Source organism: Danio rerio, chromosome 3, assembly GCF_052040795.2.
Source record: "Danio rerio strain M-AB ecotype USA chromosome 3, GRCz13ab, whole genome shotgun sequence".
Lineage (NCBI taxonomy): Eukaryota > Metazoa > Chordata > Actinopteri > Cypriniformes > Danionidae > Danio > Danio rerio.
Window position 1 is genome coordinate 61,442,321 of NC_141023.1, and position 20,165 is coordinate 61,462,485.

A 20,165-nucleotide genomic window follows, 5' to 3' on the forward strand; every position below is an offset into this window, starting at 1 on the left:
CTCTTCAGTGTTTGGACTTTCAGCAGGGATATGTATATTACTCTGAATTGAACTAAACTAAACTTTAACTCTCAAAACTTGGCTGAAGCAGTTTCAATTTACTCTTCTATGTTAAGCTGCTTTGACAGTCTACATCAGGGGTCACCAATCTCGGTCTTGGGTTTAGCTCCAACTTGCCTCCACACACCTGCCTGGGTGTTTCAAGTATACCTAGTAAGACCTTGATTAGCTTGTTCAGGTGTGTTTAAGGTTGGAGCTAAAATCTGCAGGACACCAGCCTTCCAGGAACAAGTTTGGTGACCACTGGTCTACATTGTAAAATCGCTATAGAAATAAATATTAATTGAATTTGGTAGACTAGCAAAACTACTTTTCATTGGCCTGGATTTTCAAGCAAACACCTTGATCAAGAAGATCAATTCAGCTTATCAATTGCCAATACAAATCTGGCCAGACAATAACCCAATTTTCATGCAAGGCCATGAAGCAGAGTAGGGTGAAGCCGCAGGCTCGGAGACCAAACTGCATGCTCAGATCTGCACGCTCAAACCAGCACTTTCAGACTTATCGTTTTCTCAGACAGTGCCACCTGATGTTGATCGTAAAATAATAGACCCAACTGCACGCTCAGACCACCACTTTTGAAACAGTTCTCGCTGAATAATGGATGATCGCCTACACCTTCCCCTACCCTAAACCTAACTATCACACTTGTAAGGACATTACCTTAGTGGGCCAGACAATGTCCACTACATATTGGACCGGGTCCAGTACACCATCATGATTACAGACTGCAGCCAGGACATCTTGGCACTTTCTAGCAAGCAGCAACATCGGACACGTGACCCTAACACTAACAATAGGTCTGGAAGTGCTAGTCTGAGCCTGCAGTTGGGTCTCTAGGCCTGCAGCTTCATAATGATGAATGAACAAGATTGTATTCCAGCTGGTGAATGACCTAAACGAGTCAGTGATAACTAGAAACTATTTAGCATTTTTCCAAAATGAGTCTTTAAACGGGTTTTCCTTAAAACATCCAGCACAATGTTGGCAAATTTTTATTTACCTTCTTCTGATTTTGTGCATTGATAACGTAGATGCCCTTTGAGTTGATAGCTGATGCCAGAGATAGAGAAGACAGTTCCACTGACCCATGGCTGTCTTTGACTGTCTTCAACCATTCTATGTGTCTTGCAGAGTCACACTGAAACAGAAAAATGTAGATGAACACAACAAAATCTTGTTTTCTCTCAATTGTCAAAGCTAGGAGAAAGTCCTACCAATTTCTTTGGAAGGTTGGAGTCGTTGTCAAGTGCCTTCCATAATTTTTTCAGCATCTCATTAAAAAGACTAAAGCCAGCATCTGGCTTTAAATCATACAGCATTGACGAATAGCCTAGAACTGCATCATGAAAACAGGCCACACGATCCACATCTAAATCATTCTCTCCAGCAGAGATAGAGGCCAAATCCACAAATACCTTCAACTCGTTGATGTCTGAAGTGAAAAAAAGTGCTAAAACATTACAAATAATGCATTTAATTTTAATTACAAGGGAAGAAACACTAATTATTTACCTTCGAGTGCCTCTTTAACCCAGATAACGAAGTTTTTTCTGTGGCCAAGTTCTTGAAGGCACAGTCTACGTGGCTCTGTGATGTCCACAAGCACATTTTTTGCCTGAATCAACTCATTGTCAATGCTGTCTAAACGCTCACTTTTAAAATCCGAGTGTGTCTGTAGAAAAGAAAAACTCACTTAAAAAATTTGTAAAAACCTAAACAATTGTTAACCTTAGAGCAAAAAATGAATAACTTACAGTAATAAGCAACTTCTCCAACACCTGAAAGTCACCTTGGAGGCAAAGGGTCTCTTTGACCATCATGACCACCTTTGCTGACTCTACAGCCAGATGAAGCTCATGGTACTGCTTGATCTGCTGGATTCTTGTCTGGACCCAGTGTTGGTCATCATTGAAGTCTTGTTTGCTCATGATCGCAACTTCTGCTGCCAGTTTTTCATACTTTCCCTTGTAGGCTCTGAATATTTCATCGATGTCTTCAAAGTCAATGCTACCATCTTTAAGACTTGTATATATGTTTCTGTATGCAGCATGACATGGTAAAAATATCTCTTCATTAAGAACATCAAGTGTGATTGGCAATTCGTCCAATTCGTCCAATTCCTCATCTTCAGCACGCTCTACAAACAATGCTGCCTCATTCCCCCAACGCAATTTGAAAATATAGCTGTCTTTAAAGATGTTTAAGATCTCTGCCATAGACCGAACATCATCTTGAAGTTCAAAGTAGGGGACTTCTAGTGATGCTTCAGTGGGAATTTGGTTCAATTCATGAACGTCCATAAACAGGTCCAGATCCATCTCATTCATATCATTGCTATACAAGTCTTCCAAATATTTGTAATCAACTGTAAAACAAATGTATTATTAAAAAAGTCTTACCAATCAGATTTAAAAAGCAATGTAGTACTGTCTGGTGTTCAATAAATAGTCTTTACCCTTCACATGCTCCTCCACATTGTGACACATTGCAATCAGAGCTCCTGCAAGCGCACGCTCATGATAAATAGCCTTCACCTCTTCCTGTCTGGTCTGAATCAATGCCTTCATGGCATCTATGTCCTTGTATTGTTCTTCTTCAGAAAAACAGTCTAGGATAACAGTAGATCAGTGACTCCTCATGTTATAAAACCAATGTAAAAAGCATTCAAATTTCATGCATTTAATTTTACCTAAAGTAAGCAGCTCAAGGAAAACGCTTTTCTTTTCCAGGATGTGATTGAGTAGCTTCATCTTTATTTTCCCTGTTACGAGTTGATTTAAAACATTTGTGAATAATGAAGTTGCCATGGCAAATTTCTCTTTAGCCTCATCAGAAAGCTGATCGATCAGTTTTTCATCAGCACCTACAGAACAAGGAAAAAGATACTCATTAAAACATCTCATTAAAACATAAAGACAGTTGTGAAATTTAACAAAGCAGTGCCATACAGAGGAAATCAAATAATTACCATGAAGCTGAAATATGTTCTTAGCTGCTGCCCAGCCCAGAAGATGTTTGAGAACAGCTTCTTCTTCCTCAAAATAGGTTCCTTTGTCGTCTTTTGGCCAGGACTTGAGTATGATGGTAGACACAAGATTCCCAAACCTCCAGTTTATCCGGAATTTATTGAATCTTGCAAAAAGTTTCCACTCTGATTTAGTCTGTTTAAAAAAAAATGTATATATTGCATGAACATTCAATCACACACATAAAAAAAATCTTTATAGCAACAGCTTTGTACACTGTTTAAAGTAGCAGTGAAATTTCATTTATTTTCCTTTCAGCTTAGTCCCGTATTTATCAGGGGTTGCCACAGCGGAATGTACTGCCAACTACTCCAGCATATGTTTTACGCAGCAGATGCCCTTCTAGCTGCAACACGGTACTGGAAAACACCCAAACACTATCCCATTCACACTATAGCCAGTTTTTTTTGCCAATTCACTTATAACACATGTCTTTGGACTGTGGGAAACCGGAGCACCCGGAGGAAACCCACATGAACATGGGGAGAACATGCAAACTCCGCACAGAAAATGCAAACTGGCCCAGCTGGGACATGAACCAGCGACCTTCTTGTTGTAAGGCAACAGTGCTAACCACTGAGCCTCTATGCCGCTCAGTGCAATTTGAAACACTGCAACTCCAAAAGAATTATAAAAGGAATTAAATTGTTGACACAAAATAAACATGTCATCATTTAGTGCATGTTAATGTTCCTCTATTTAGTTTATTAAATTGCTTATATGAATACTTGAAACCCTCTGAAGTCAATCATAATACTGGTGTCACGGTATGTGGGGGTAGATGGAGAGGAGGCGAGGACCCAAATGCAGGGAATGAAGAGTTTAATGAAAAATAAAACAAAAACAAAACTCAAATCTCCCCACGTGGGGAAAAACACAACATCATATTACACACTCAACTAGACAAGGTCTGGAACTTGACAAGACAATACTTTAAACCACTGTTGTAGACTATAGATCAGCAGATACAACAGGGAAGGGAACAATCAATAACGGACCAGCACGGAACAGAGCACACTAGGAGAATAAATAGGAAAGACAAACCAATAAACAGACAGGCGGACAGGTGAAAATAATAATTACAAACAAGGTAACAAGGTGGGTGGGACAAGACAATAGACGGGAGAGCGCATGACACAGAGAGACAATACAAGCCATGCGCTCACACAACACAACACTGAAGCACACGACAAAAGCACGTGACCACAATGTAAACACCGAGCCACGTGCTTTGACAAAAGACGCAAGACACGAGCACACGATGAATGAAAGCACTCACCGTGCGCACACACACGCAGCGTGCATGCTTCATCCCAGCGCCGACCAAAACCGAAACCTACAAGACTGAGACGCTGGGAATGAAACACCACGCTGCTGACAAACGAAAACACAAACACGAGTACAAGAGCGCACGCGTCTGAGTGACGCAGAGCGCGCGCGCGGCCGCGTCAAGCAGGAGCGCGCACACTCCAAGTACACCCACGACGGCGCGCGCTCACACAGAGACAGAAACAGGACCCGACATGAGAAGTGTCAGAGCTCTGCCACCAAAACAAGAATTTACAAGACCAAAGTGGCAGAACCCTGACACTAGCCCCCCCCAAAAGGGACGCCACCTGGCGTCCCTAAAGGGAACATCCAACAAGGTACAAGACAGACAAGAAACACTAGAAGACAACAAAACAGGCAACATCAACAGACACAAGACAGGGGGGTGAACAGGCAAGACAACATGAAGGGAGGGAGGGAGGGAAGCCAAGCCAGACCCAACAAGACAAACAAGGGAGGGATGGGAGGGCAAGACCAGGGAGGATCAGGAGGGACAGTCCAGGGTGGATTCAGTGGGTCGGGGGCCCCGGCAGGGAGCCAGGGTGGAGCCGGAGGGTCCGTCCAGGGTGCAGAGAGGGAACACCAGGGAGGAGCAGGAGGGACGACCCAGGGAGAGTCTATCAGGGGAGACAAGGCAGGAGGTCGGTGGGGAGCGGGCTGGGCTGGAGGCCTGTGGGGAGCCGGCTGGGCTGGAGACCAGAGGGGAACCGGCAGGGCTGGAGACCAGAGGGGAGCCGGCAGGGCAGGAGACCAGAGGGGAGCCGGCAGGGCGGGAGACCAGAGGGGAGCCGGCAGGGCGGGAGACCAGAGGGGAGCCGGCAGGGCGGGAGACCAGAGGGGAGCCGGCAGGGCGGGAGACCAGAGGGGAGCCGGCAGGGCGAGGCGCCGGGCTGGGACCGGCAGGACGAGACGTCTGGGTGGGGCCGGCAGGGCAGGGTGCCGAGCTGGGACCGGCTGGGCGAGACGTCTGAGTGGCGCCGGCAGGGCGAGACGTCTGGGTGGCGCCGGCAGGGCGAGACGTCTGGGTGGCGCCGGCAGGGCAAGGAGCCGGGCTGGGGCCGGCTGGGCAAGGCATCTGGGTGGCGCCGGCAGGGCAAGGAGCCGGGCTGGGGCCGGCAGGGCTTGACGTCTGGGTGGTGCCGGCAGGGAAAGGAGCCGGGCTGAAGCCGGCAGGGAAAGGAGCAGGGCTGGGGCCAGCTGGGCAAGACGTCTGGGTGGCGCCGGCAGGGCAAGACGTCTGGGTGGCGCCGGCAGGGCAAGACGTCTGGGTGGCGCCGGCAGGGCAAGACGTCTGGGTGGCGCCGGCAGGGCAAGACGTCTGGGTGGCGCCGGCAGGGCAAGACGTCTGGGTGGCGCCGGCAGGGCAAGACGTCTGGGTGGCGCCGGCAGGGCAAGGAGCCGGGCTGGTGCCGGCAGGGCTAGACGTCTGGTTGATGCCGGCAGAGCAAGGAGCCGGGCTGGGGCCGGCAGGGCAAGACGTCTGGGTGGCGCCGGCAGGGCAAGGAGCTGGGCTGGAGCCGACACTGGAGGGCGCTCAGGGGCTGGAGCCGACACTGGAGGGCGCTCAGGGGCTGGAGCCGACACTGGAGGGCGCTCAGGGGCTGGAGCCGACACTGGAGGGCGCTCAGGGGCTGGAGCCGACACTGGAGGGCGCTCAGGGGCTGGAGCCGACACTGGAGGGCGCTCAGGGGCTGGAGCCGACACTGGAGGGCGCTCAGGGGCTGGAGCCGACACTGGAGGGCGCTCAGGGGCTGGAGCCGACACTGGAGGGCGCTCAGGGGCTGGAGCCGACACTGGAGGGCGCTCAGGGGCTGGAGCCGACACTGGAGGGCGCTCAGGGGCTGGAGCCGACACTGGAGGGCGCTCAGGGGCTGGAGCCGACACTGGAGGGCGCTCTGGGGCTGGAGCCGACACTGGAGGGCGCTCTGGGGCTGGAGCCGACACTGGAGGGCGCTCTGGGGCTGGAGCCGACACTGCAGCAGAGGTCTTCCTCTTTAACCTCCGCTTCTGAGTGCGGGTCAGCCCTTGAGGGCTGGACATGGGCTGGGAGGCGGCACTGGTGGTGGTGGTGCGAAGGATCCTCTCCTCCTGAAGGATCCCTTTCTCCTGCTGCTGAACCATGTGCTCTATAAATTGCTGGTATGACCAGCCCACCATTCTCTGGATTTGCAGAGGAAGAAGGGGCTTGTCCAGAGCAAAATTTAGGTGGGTCATAAGCAGCCAGTCATTAAAATTCAGCCCCTCAGCTGCCTTGCGGAATTTCTCCGCAAACTCCTCCAAATTCAAGCCACATTGTTTCAGTGACTGCAAATGCAGCAACTTAGTAATGCGGCTGGCGAAGGAGCCATCTTCACTCCGCTGGGTCCTCATTCTGGCTGGTCCGTTCTGTCACGGTATGTGGGGGTAGATGGAGAGGAGGCGAGGACCCAAATGCAGGGAATGAAGAGTTTAATGAAAAATAAAACAAAAACAAAACTCAAATCTCCCCACGTGGGGAAAAACACAACATCATATTACACACTCAACTAGACAAGGTCTGGAACTTGACAAGACAATACTTTAAACCACTGTTGTAGACTATAGATCAGCAGATACAACAGGGAAGGGAACAATCAATAACGGACCAGCACGGAACAGAGCACACTAGGAGAATAAATAGGAAAGACAAACCAATAAACAGACAGGCGGACAGGTGAAAATAATAATTACAAACAAGGTAACAAGGTGGGTGGGACAAGACAATAGACGGGAGAGCGCATGACACAGAGAGACAATACAAGCCATGCGCTCACACAACACAACACTGAAGCACACGACAAAAGCACGTGACCACAATGTAAACACCGAGCCACGTGCTTTGACAAAAGACGCAAGACACGAGCACACGATGAATGAAAGCACTCACCGTGCGCACACACACGCAGCGTGCATGCTTCATCCCAGCGCCGACCAAAACCGAAACCAACAAGACTGAGACGCTGGGAATGAAACACCACGCTGCTGACAAACGAAAACACAAACACGAGTACAAGAGCGCACGCGTCTGAGTGACGCAGAGCGCGCGCGCGGCCGCGTCAAGCAGGAGCGCGCACACTCCAAGTACACCCACGACGGCGCGCGCTCACACAGAGACAGAAACAGGACCCGACATGAGAAGTGTCAGAGCTCTGCCACCAAAACAAGAATTTACAAGACCAAAGTGGCAGAACCCTGACAACTGGAATTAAGAAAAATCCTCTTCGGAAATTGTCACATGTATTGTTTCATTGTTTGAGCCAACGCACTGAGGACAGACACACTGCTATTACTGAGAGCTTCAGTTTTTCATCCTGGGAGTTGACAACCAATTCAGCTGCAGTCGATCTGGGTACTTTTCCCGTCCCCTGGGCATTTCAGTGGGTGTGAATAAGAGCAGTCTAAAATAAACAGTTTCACTAAGAGAGCATCACGGTTGGTAAACACATTTTTTTGACCAGTTATTGTACTGGTCATGCGTTTCTCGATGGGTGATTACCTGGCAATGGATGATGAGCATGAGAGCTGTGCCGCATGTTTGGGGTAAACTGCGAGGACATGTTTGTTGCACAGCTAGGAACGTGGCTCGCGCTTGTAAAAATGTATGCCATGCTTGTTGCTTTTTACAGCACTCTTATGCCCCCACCACCCTGGATGTGGTGAGAATGATAACCACACTTCAATATGCCGGATGGGCCTATTCGGCGAAACTTTTAGAGACTTTACCCAGGAATTTTTTTAGAAGTGAAAGAGCAGACAAATGTGATGGGTCAGGTCATCTACCAGAAGGCTCAGAAGACTGCTTCATTGTTGGGCCCATCTGCACCACCTGCTCCTTGCTGAGGGTGTCCTCCTGCGGCTTCTACGGCTAAGCGACTGCGTCAAGCACTCTGCAGGCAATCGACAACCCAGCTCCAGGCCACCACCAAGTCCATAAACGGACTGTGAAGAGTCCCTTAGATGGGCCATCTAGAGAAAAGGGAAACAGCTCTTTTCCCGGTGGAGGGCTGGGGGACACTCAGTTCCTGGAGGGCCGAAGCCCTGCACAGTTTAGTTCCAACCCTGCTCCAACACACTTACCTGTAGGTTTCAAACAAGCCTAAAGGACTCAATTAGTTTAATCAGGTGTGTTTAATTAGGGTTGGAACTAAACCGTTTTGGAACTGAGTTTGACACCTGTGATCTACAGCATCTGCAAAACATCTTGCTGCTGGGCCTCAGGCAGACCTGTTTGCTTCTCTTAAGACCTCTCATTGCCAGTGATTTTATACCCTTACTGAGGGCCCCCTCATCATCGATGCACTGGCTCACAGCTGGCCCCATGGGAACTGCAGAAATATGCATTTCCCCCAGTGAGCCTACTCATAAAGACCCTGTGCAAGGTCAGGGAGGATGGGAGATAAGCTGAAGTGAAGACTGTCCCCCTTCAAAATGAAAGGTCTATGTCGCAACATCTCTGCTTACCATGACACGGTATACGGTGGTACATTGGGAAGGCACAACCTGGTCATCTGGCTCCTCAGAGGTGTAAGGTGGCTAAATCCATCCCGTTTGCCTCATTTGAACCCCTTGACTCAGTATCTTTAAGAATACTGTTAGAATACTGTAAGACAGCTCTGCTGGTCACGCTTGCTTTTAACAAAAGGTTCGGGACCTGGAGGCATTTTCATTCAATGAATCATGCCTAGAATTTAGGCTGGGTTACTCTCATCTGACCATGAGACCCTGGCTCGGCTAAGTGCCCAAGGTTCCAACAACCCCCTTTAAAGACCAGGTATTGAACTTGCAAGCACTGCCTGTGGAAGAGGCAGACCCAGTGAGATTTTACTCACTTAATCTTTGGGTGGAGTCGGTTTCCTTCTGATTGCTGGGCAATGCCAGTTAGTCGGGAGAAAGCCAGGCTCTTTGTTTAAAATGCTTGCTTTTCTATTCCCCTTAACCTGGATATGCATGTGCTTTTTCTGCTCTGCTAGTAAATTCCTCATCTGGTGAGCCCTAGGGAGTTCCTCCAAGGCTCCCAACATCCAACTCAGTGGAGGTGTCAGATATTTGGCCTATTACATTGTCTGGTATGCCTGCTTAGTCAACCTGCATTTTGGGGATCGGTGCCAGCTATGTGTATCCCTGCTCTGTGATGCCATATTCTTAGTCAGCCATGGTGAAGTCCAACTTACAGACTGGACCCATGTCTTCCCCACCAGCTAACCATCTTGCTCATATGTAGTGCTTTCCTACAATAAGGCTAGTCGATTTTCGCATCTTGTTACAGTGTCTTCCCATTCGGGTAGATAGTGACCTCCACACCACCCTCACACTTCAGGACTGGGATGCTTCTGGTTATCCCAGACTCTGATAATAAAAGGGCCCAGAAACATTGCAGGGCTGTGCTTTTGGAAACATTGTTCACTCTTGCGATTTGCTTGACAGGTTCTGCAACAAATAAGTAACAGATTTGGCTACTGTGGCACTTTCCATACATTTCCCTATAATGTTGTTTCAACATGATGGTGGAGTTCCCGGCCTGAAAGAGAATGTCTGAGGGAGGGAATGTTCCAGTGCCACAGTCGCTGAATCACCAGCCAAATGCTAGAGTGAGTGGCTCCTTAGCTTCTTTGCCAATTTAGAGGCATTCATTGGCCCGTTTTCTTACTCTTTAGAGTGATTGATCATCTGGCAATTTTCCAAAATGTTGGAGTTGTCTCTTTCAGGAAACAAGTGTTACAACAGTTACTGGACATCCAGAGTTTTAAGAATTTTTTTTTTCTTATTGGGTTAAATGAGGTAGGTATATTTAAGTATTTAAGGGATTTTGACAAAGAAAATGCCATTCAAGTGTCAGACAATAACTATTTAGGAAATAAACACAACATACACAACACACACTAGAGAAAGGTAAAAGTTTTGTGCTAAATGAGCTCTAATTCAAAACAAAAATCTTTAAACATTTTTTTTTGATGTGATAAAAAAAAAAAACTTTTTTCTATAAAAGGCAGGTATTGCCATGTCTGCTAGGTCTGTGAACTCTAAATGCCGGCCACTGATATTAGCTCTGTTACATGATTGGCTGAGGTGCCCTGTGAAATCCATGTTAGTAATTACACTTTCTCAAATAGTGACTAATACACAGATTTTAATCTCAATATGGCTTAGAAAATCTGTGGTTTAACTAGGGATGTAACGGTATCAGAATTTCACGGTACGGTAATACCTCGGTATGAATGTCACGGTACGGTATTTATTGAATCATTTACAGGAAAAAACAAAACTTATGAAAATACTCCAAAAAAGTGCCAAAAGTGTCAATGACATACAAATTAGCCATCTATCTGTAAGCTTTGAAACAGGAACTTCAATTTTAATAACAAAAAATTATTAAGCCATGTAAAAAAATAAAGTTTCAATTTAGTATTGTTGAAAACTCATTACATTCAACATTTAATCACTCACTCACTCACTTAGATAGAGATGGGTTTAAAGGAAAATTATCATATAACTATAATCTGGTAAAAGCTGGTATCTCTGGGCATTTACAATGTCCCCTGCAACAGAAAAAAACCCTCTCATTTGGGACTGAGGATTCTGGGACAGAGATATGACTTGGCCCATGTTGACAGCAGTGGGTAACGTTGTGCATTGTCTTTCCCCCACTTGAGAGGACAAACCATGAGTGAGATAGAGGTCTCTTTGCGGTACAAGTCAATGTCTGCATCAATCTGAACAGTGTGCTGTGTTTCTGCAGTCCCCATGACTGTTATTAGACGTATTCCCCAACTTGCAGGCACGTGCACACATAGGGCTCAACCTGTGCAGTGCAGTGCACATGCCCTTTTTAGTCTTGGATAGAAAATGCCCTTCCAAATCGATCAAAAGTACCCCCGCGACGCGACACAACCTCCGTCCAGCCCTTCAGTAGACAACACCGCTCTTGAGAATGCGCGCTCAACCCCCCCTCGGCACTTTACAATACGCTCGCGACAACACAGCTGATCAGAACGCGCGACAACACTGCTATTCAGCACGCGCGCGGCGACAACACCCGCTTTAGGTTCGATCATTTCCATCTTTTTTTCATCTCCGCTACTAGCAGCACACTCCATTTCCGCATTACTGGATCTGTAGCAACAGCAGACCGCAAAGGATTATGGCCACGCCTGGGCTGATGGGAAATGTAGTTTAAGCTACCTCCCGTTCGCTTCATTCGCCTGAGCAAATTTTCTCAGAAGACCTATAGTTTTACCGAGTCATGCGACTTCGGTAATATCGAAAAAAATTAATATTGCGGTATGACGGTATTTACAATACCGTTACATCCCTAGGTTTAACCCATGACTTATTCTAAGGCATTTGAAAAACAAAAAACTACTATTCTGCATGCAAAACGTATCATAAACTGCAATAAAGGCTGGTTCATTGAGTCAGAATGAGACAAATTCAGGTACTCAAGACCAGGATTGTTTTGATGTTTTTGAGTGCAGGTACTGTGTTTGCATTAGGCCAATGGAACCAAACTAAAGGGAAAAAAATCTGACAAATTCTAAAACAATTCAGAGTGTGAGAGCAACATAAATACAAGGTTTATAATATCTAACTAGAGAAAGAGAAGAAAACACCAGAAACACCAAGTTCTAAGTCTCTATTTAGCATGTTAATCATTTTTACACAGCTAGGTTAGGGTGGTCTTGAAGCAGGTCTTTGTCTGCTTAAAATATATATAGTTTTTGAATAAATATGCTGCTTCAGGTTCGGTTTCTGTGCTGCCTTTGCTGTGTCCAAGACACTGGCCCAGAGAGGGAGAGGATATACACTGCTGCAAAAAGGTAATGTAGCTACAAGCAAACCACTTTGAATCAAGGTGCTTTCATCTTTGTGCTTCATAAATTTAAGTAGATTCTGCACCTACTTCAGGGCCTCATCTATCTGTTACAGATTTTAAGACCACTTCCATGCTTCAGGAAAGTCTATCGCACTTTATGTTTAGGGCTGACAAAATGGATTCCATCTCATTTCCCTACTGCACTATTGAAGAAATCTCAGATGAAGGCTGACAAACAACCTTTATAAAAAATAAAACATGTTATTCGTGTTTTCCCAGTTTTGAGTTGCATCTATTAGGGCATCCGCTGTGTAAAACATATGCTGGAATAGTTGGCGGTTCATTAGGCTGGGGCGACCTCTGATAAATAAAGGACTAAGCTGAAGGAAAACGTATGAATGAATGATTGTTATTTGTGTGTACATATACTTAAAAATGTAAGTATATTTTTGTTTAAAGTGCAAATAACCTCCCACTTGTTCTTTAACAAATATTGTGTTTCTTTGTTTCTCATTTTATTAGTAACTTTCAATCATTTTTGTAGTGTTCAATTGATTTTGCCATAAATATAGCACTTTAATATGTAAAATCAATGGAAATCTATGGAAACAAGCTCAGTTTAAGAATCATACGCCTTTTGCCCAGGTAAACAAATATAGTTTGAAAAATGATCCATGTATATTACACTGGCATTTAGTGGAGAAATAAAAGAGCTGCCAAGCAGGTTGAAAATATGACATTAAACAATATTAAAATCGATACAATAGTATTTTAAATTGGTAACTACAGGGTGGGCCATTTATATGGATACACCTTAATAAAATGGGAATGGCTGGTGATATTGATGTCATGTTTGTGGCACATTAGTATATGTGAGGGGGCTTGTAAATACTGTAATTCATGAAAGAATAAAGTTACTGTGGTGAGGGGGCGTGGCCGAGAGCTGTGGGAACGGAATGAGGCCGCCGTGTAAGTGGATGCTCCAGCGGTGCGCACCGGCCTCGAATCCCACGGAAGGAGCTCTGGACTATAAAAGGAGGAAAGGTGGCAGAAAAAGCAGAGAGAGGACTGGGCCTGGACATATTGTTTTACTTTTGTTTTCAGTTTGAGCTGCCGTCCGTTTGTTTTGGTTTAGACGGCAGTCTCCGTGAGGAGCTGCCGTTCATGTTATAAATAAATAATTTAAACCTGCGTCGGTTTTCCGCCTCCTTCTTCCCAGCGGCCAAAGGGCCGTAAACTTCATTACAGTGGTGCCGAAACCCGGGAGAAGGAGGGACACGTTGCCCAGTTGCCCTCACCGCTGAGAGGGAGGCGAGTGTTCGGGAGTTAACCCGAGTGGGGGAGAAACCCGTTCGTCTGCCCAGAGTGCTGAGGCGGCCTGAGGCTGGCGAGGAAAGGATCTGCCTGCTGCCGTCTCCCAGCATGGGGAGGAGCAGGGGACGCGGGGCTCACCACCGGAAGGGAAAGTGTTGAAGGGAGCCATCCCACAGAACCCGGGGAAGTCACCGCGATCCGCCATGATACCGTAGCCTGCATCCGTCCACCGAAGCGGGAGCGGAGCAGGAGACCAGAGATGCCGCCAGCCAGCCAGGTGAACCGCCGCCGGACACCAGAAGACGGACGGGTGGATAGATTCCTCCACAGGGCTCCCAACACGTCGTCGCATCTCTCAGCTGGTGGAGGACCGAGTGGCAGCGTGTCTGGAGAACCGAACCCCTTTTTTTTTTTTTTTAACTTTTTCCTCTCTCCCCTTTCTCGGTCTACTCTGTCCTTTTTCCTTTTCCATCTCCTTTTCTCTCGGCCCGTCTCATATAGGTCTCGCGGATGCTGTGACGTAAGTGGATGCACCTGCGGTGCGCACCGGCCTCGAATCCCATGGAAGGAGCTCTGGACTATAAGAGGAGGAACGATGGCAGAGGAAGCCGAGAGAGGTCCTGGCCCGGGCATATTGTTTTACTTTTGTTTTCAGTTTGAGCTGCCGTCCGTTTGTTTTGGTTTAGACGGCAGTCTCCGTGAGGAGCTGCCGTTCATGTTATAAATAAATAATTTAAAAACTGCATCGGTTCTCCGCCTCCTTCTTCCCAGCGACCAAAGGGCCGTAAACTTCATTAAAACTTTACTAAAACTAAGCACACCATTGTTTTTCTTGTGAAATTCCCAATAAGTTTATTAAGGTGTATCTATATAAATGGCCCACCCTGTAGAACCGTGTGATTTTATTGTGCTGAAAACTGAAATGTTGGTATGTAGTAATGGAAAGACTCTTACCTGGCATATCGTGCTAACAGCTTGGAGAGCACACTTCTCTACACTATTCACCAAATAAGGCTGGGAGACTTTAAGTTTCTCAATATTTGAGCAATAAGCCTCGATCTGGTCTAGATGATCTTCCTAAGTAGAGTAAAAGAAACAGTTTGTTTACCAATACAGAAGATATATGTCATCAAAAACATTGTAACATAAATAATTATACTATCAATATAACTCAAAATTACGTGTTCATATATAGTTGAAGTCAAAATTATTAGCCATCCTGTTAATTATTTTTCTTTTTCAAATCTTTCCCAAATGACGTTTAACAGAGCAGGGAACTTTTCACAGTATTTCCTATATATTTTTTTTTTGTCTTCTGGAGAAAGTCCAGAATTATTTTGGCTAGAATAAAACAATCAACAGTCAATACCATTAGTCCCCTTAAACATTTCATTCAGAATATCTTTACTTGTATTTAAAAATGAACGAAGGTCTGGAATGATTGAAACAACATGAAGGTGAGTGATCAATAACATGATTTTCTGGAATTGTGCTATTAATACCTGTTGATATTTTCCCTCAAAGTCTGTTGTAAATGTGTCTCTCCATTCTTTAATGAAGTCCTTACACACGAAATCAATGGCAATAATGTTATTCCAAACCTAAAAACAAAACATTAATATAATATATTAATTATATTTTTGTTCAATTTTAGACTTTTTGGACTGTGTAGTATGTATAAAATGTGTTTTTCTACTTACCTCAGTCTCCGTACTGAAGCTGGTACCCGTCAGATGACTTGAAAACAGATGACTGTTTAAAAGTCTGCCTTTAAAAGTTTGACGCATCCACGCTCTGACAGTTTGCTTGGTGTCATTGAGAAGCACAAGAGTCTTCTCAGCAAATGTGTCAGCTTCTTGTTTTGTCTTAGGGTTGAAAAAAAACGTACATACTGAAGCAATTTTACATCTTATCTGTCTTTTGCATACTGTCTTTAAGAAATTTAAAGGGGACCTACTATGTCCCTTTCTACAAGATGTAAAATAAGTCTCTGGTGTTCCCCTAGATCACGTGTGTCCCAACCCAGTCCTGGAAGGCCGGTGTCCTGGAGAGTTTAGCTCCAACCGTAATCAAACTTTCTGGCAGGTGTGTTAAAGCAAGTTCGAGTTAAACTATGCAGGACACCGGACCGAGTTTGGACACCTCTGCCCCAGAGAGTGTATGTGAAGTTTCGGCTCAAAATACCACACAAATAATTTTCACAACTCTTTGAAACTGCCCCTTTAGAGGGCCTTTAGTTTTGTGACTGCTGCTTTAAATTTAAATGAGACTGTGCTGTTTTTAAAAAGGGGGGAACTACAAATGTTTGTGCATCAGCATAGCAGCAGATTAAAAACAGGACTAGCGTTATCTCTGTGAAAAACTACTAATGTGAAAAGAGTTGTCTCAGAAGAAAGAAATCCAAGGAGACTACAGTGTTTATTTGTGCATCCTAAAACTCCACATTTCTTATCCTCTTAGGGCTCTATTTTGACGGTCCATGTGCAGAGCGCAAAATGCAGGGCGCAAACGCTTTCAGGGCATGTCAGAACGCGTTTTTGCTAATTTAAGGATGGGAAATCTGCCTTGCGCCGTGGCGCATGATCTAAAAGGGTTGAGTTTATTTTCTTAATGAGTTATAGGAGTGTTTTGAGAATAAACCAATTAGAGTCTCATCTCCCATTCCCTTTAAGAGCCAGCTGCGTCGCGCCAAGAGCGCATTCGCTATTTACAGGACGCAAAGTAAGTCTAAGTGGAAAAAATGAGCATTTCACAAGCAAACAGTTAACAGTTGACAGTTTTTTAACAGAAAACTGTTAAACAGAGCATCTACTGCGTGAGAATGAGAGATAATGGAACTACTTTCACATTCGCTCTTGGATAGGGAAACCTTTACGCACAGACATCAATTAGTCTATAAATAAATACTTTTGTTTGTTAAGCGCAAAGATTTGTTTCAAAACTATTTCTAAATTCAGTTCTAATTTCTAGCAAACGAATAAATGAACAATAATGACCAAGTGTGGTCAAAATACGGAGTTGTTTCCAAATACACCTGCCAAGCCCCATATGGTCTAAAACCTGGAACAAACAAATATAAATATGGATATAATAAATAATACTGCTAATAATAATAACATTATACAAAAGTATATTTATATATACTTGTTATGAATGAACTGAAAAAGCCTCCCGAGATGAAGAAGACATAAAAGCAGTGATTTTTCATATTTATTTAGACTAGAAAATAATATGTTTTGTAATATTTTAATCCTTTATATTTATATCCTATATCTATTCTTATTATATCCTATATATATATATCCTTAATATTTACATTTTTTCATATGTAAAGATATTTGCCTATTGATCTCTTGTGTGTTTTAAGCAGTGCGTAAGCGAGGCGCAACTCTGCGCCGGAGTTTAGACCGGGTTAGTTTTGGTCTAATGAAAAATCTATTATAGTTTCTCAAAATAGCGACGCGCCAGCAGTCCGCCTCACAACGCCTCCCTTTTTAGACCAGAACGCCTATGAGCGCACAAATGAGCGCTAATGCATTTGCTATTTAAACAGTGTAGCACAATGCCTCAAAACAACTCTTGCACCAAGCTGAAACTCCTAAAAGACTATTGCGCTGCGTCTTGCGCCACACTGCGCCGGGTGTATGATAGGGCCCTTAGTCACTGACTTTATCTTCAACACGTGAAAACTCTAATAGCAGACGGCTGCTTCTCACTTAGGGCTGTTTATGCTAACGAGGGAACGATTGTCACTTATGGGTGGGGCTTTTCCCCTCTGATGACATGTACAAAGGGAAAATGTCAATCAAAATGTTTCTGCAGACTGTTTTTATCAAGCGTGATTAAAAAAAATAGAATAATAAGTGAACTATTTGAAGCTACATTCACACACCGTTGCCACACAACTGGGTTTAAACTCCATATAAAAGTGATTTTTGCTTAATAGGCCCCCTTTAAAACAAAGATAATACAACATCAAAATGGAGTACCTGAGCAAATCCTGACACAGAGGCCACTAGGTTCATGCAAGCAACAGGGATATCAGTGAAATTTTGACTGTGCCCAAAGTAACGAACAAGACTGCAGATTTTCTCTAGAAGCTTGCAAGCTGCTTGTATGCACTGGATGCCATAATCCACATCTGGACAGCTACAAGAGGAATAAAAGTCAGTTAACGATGATTATGATAAGAGTGATCTATTTGAGAATCATATCTTTACGTTAAATCAAGTGGACAAAATTTCATCACCATCAACAGCCAACATCGACCATTTTAAGAGGTGGATTATTTTTTAAATAATAATTGAATTGTTGTCAGTTTCAGTAGAAGAACTTTACCTGTATCTATGTTGGAGTAATTGACTTTGAATGTGTGCCAGAGCCTCAGCTGTACTCTGAAAACAAATGAAAAGAATCAATTATGAACAGTTTGGCGGCTACTGTTCTGGTTTGTACATAATATATGGTTATTTCTTATGATGAGAAGACACTTACTTCGGAAGAGGTAAAGCTTATATTATTAGGGCATTTCATGGTGAAAAGCTGGAGGATGTCCAAGAGTTCCACGGGGAAAATGGAGCCACACTCGACCAAATCATCTAAAGGCATCAGATACATCCAAGAACGAATCAGCAGTCTGTCTACCTCCACTAAATGTCCGTAAGTCTTCATGAGATTCAGCATCGCCCTTAAACAGTGAACAGCGGTATTTGACGATGATGTCAGAAATCACAAAACATTTTGCCAGCACAAGATAAATGGGTTCAAATGTGTTTTAAAATCAGAAGAAAAAAAACACTTGAATAACTTGATACCTGCGTTCCTGAGGTCCAGGGGAAAGTATATTAGATCGGAGTCCTTGCAGTCCAGCCCAGCTCTGCTCATATTTTGAGTTGACCTTAGTAATCACTTGCTCAAATGGTTTGGAAGTGCCTTTGAGAAGGTGCAGTAGAGGAATTACAATGATCCATCTGGGCATGTTCTCTGCTTTCAGTTTGCTAATTAGCGCCTCCACCATGTCAGAAAAACTGAAGATGAAAAGAGAGTTTTTCAGAGTCTGATATTTCTCACAAACAATGGACTTTTACAGTACACTGTGAATAGGTTTAAATATAACTTTTTTTTTTTTAATCACCAAAACCTATATTCATTTAAAAATAGATGCTTAAAGAATACATTTGTTTTTGTTTACTATCCAAGCTAATCAAACATAACACACACCATTGTTCCAATTTATCCAGTGCATTTATTACGGTCTCCATTTCATGTGCTGTGGTGCAGATGTGACACGTTCTACTGAGATCTACAGGGATTGGGCATTGAAGCTTAAACGTCTGGTTTTGTAAACCACAATAATTCATTAGTTTGGTGTAGGATCTCTTTTTGCAGCCAACACAGCATCAATTAATTTTAGGAATGACATATACAAGTCCTGCACAGTGGCCAGAGGGATTTTGAGCCAGAATACTATTCTTCTTGCAGAATAGTAACCAGGTCACTGTGGGATACTGGTTTAAAGAAAACGTTTCCTGACTCGCTCCTCCAAAACAGGCTCGGATAGGCTAATCGGGAGGACCGGGAGAATTCCCGGTGGGCCGGTCTGTTTTTTGGCCGTGAGGGCCGGTGTCCCTAGCTCCAGGGTCTGTCGCTCTCAGCAGTCACACTTTTTAAAAATAATTTATTTATTTACTTGACCACAGCCTTCTTATTCATTATTTTACTGCAGCTCTGCTCTTTTTATCTATTTTCTCGTAGCCTCGTGAGCAAGATGCAGCCTACAGGTTAATGATGATATAACTAGATAAGTCACCATTCAATGCACAGCTGTTGTTTTACAGTGGTTAGCACGTTAGGTTGTGACGCCGCCATCCCGAGTTCGGTCCTCGTCTGAGTAACGTTTTTTTTTTTCATTTTTATTGTTAAGACATATAATACTGTTAGGGTTGTTGAACATTTAAAGTTCTAAAACAGCAGTTTTTTTTTTTTTTTAAAAGACGTGATAATGTAATTAGAAACTGAAATAGAAATGACCATATTTTAATATAGTCAGTGGTGAACTGAGGTGGGCCGGTCTAAGGCTTGAAACTCAAGGGCTGAAAAAGAGTCCCACTCCGGCCCTGCTCCAAAACACCACAAAGTGGCTTAATAACATTTATGTCTGGTGAGTGTGCAGGTCATGGGAGATTCAACTTCATTTTGATGTTTATCAAACCATCTGTCACCAGACTTGCTGTGTGTATTGGTGCATTATCATCCTGATACACACGACGCCTTCAGGATACAATGTTTGAACCATTAGGTGCACATGGTCCTCCAGAATAGTTTTATTGTCCTTGGCAGTGACGCGCACATCTAGCACAAGTATTGGGCCTAGAGAATGCAATGATTTTGCAGCCTAAACCATCACTGCATGCAACTGCACTTCACTCTGCATGCAATAGTCTGGGTGGTACTCTTATTTGGGGCTTCTCCACACCGTAACTCTCCCAAATGTGGGAAAGAAAGTGAAGGTGGACTCATCAGAGAACAACACGTTACACATTGTCCACAGCCCAAGATTTTCTCTGCGGGCACTACTGAAATCAACATTTGGCATTTGCATG

At 44.4% G+C, this 20,165-nt stretch overlaps 1 protein-coding gene across 1 annotated transcript in view; it reads right to left on the reverse strand.

Annotated features, from left to right (window-relative positions):
• The window catches only part of rnf213a (ring finger protein 213a), a 194,609-nt gene that overhangs the window by 153,875 nt on the left and 20,569 nt on the right, over positions 1-20,165 (reverse strand). The window contains exons 11-24 of the mRNA NM_001353835.3: positions 18,378-18,590; positions 18,058-18,250; positions 17,902-17,957; positions 17,553-17,712; positions 15,264-15,428; positions 15,066-15,164; positions 14,518-14,640; positions 3,035-3,227; positions 2,756-2,929; positions 2,522-2,674; positions 1,821-2,431; positions 1,579-1,738; positions 1,281-1,498; positions 1,067-1,204 (exon numbers count right to left, since the gene is read on the reverse strand). Of these exons, the coding sequence (NP_001340764.1) occupies positions 1,067-1,204; positions 1,281-1,498; positions 1,579-1,738; positions 1,821-2,431; positions 2,522-2,674; positions 2,756-2,929; positions 3,035-3,227; positions 14,518-14,640; positions 15,066-15,164; positions 15,264-15,428; positions 17,553-17,712; positions 17,902-17,957; positions 18,058-18,250; positions 18,378-18,590 (2,656 nt within the window). The remainder of the gene's footprint in view (positions 1-1,066; positions 1,205-1,280; positions 1,499-1,578; positions 1,739-1,820; positions 2,432-2,521; positions 2,675-2,755; positions 2,930-3,034; positions 3,228-14,517; positions 14,641-15,065; positions 15,165-15,263; positions 15,429-17,552; positions 17,713-17,901; positions 17,958-18,057; positions 18,251-18,377; positions 18,591-20,165) is intronic.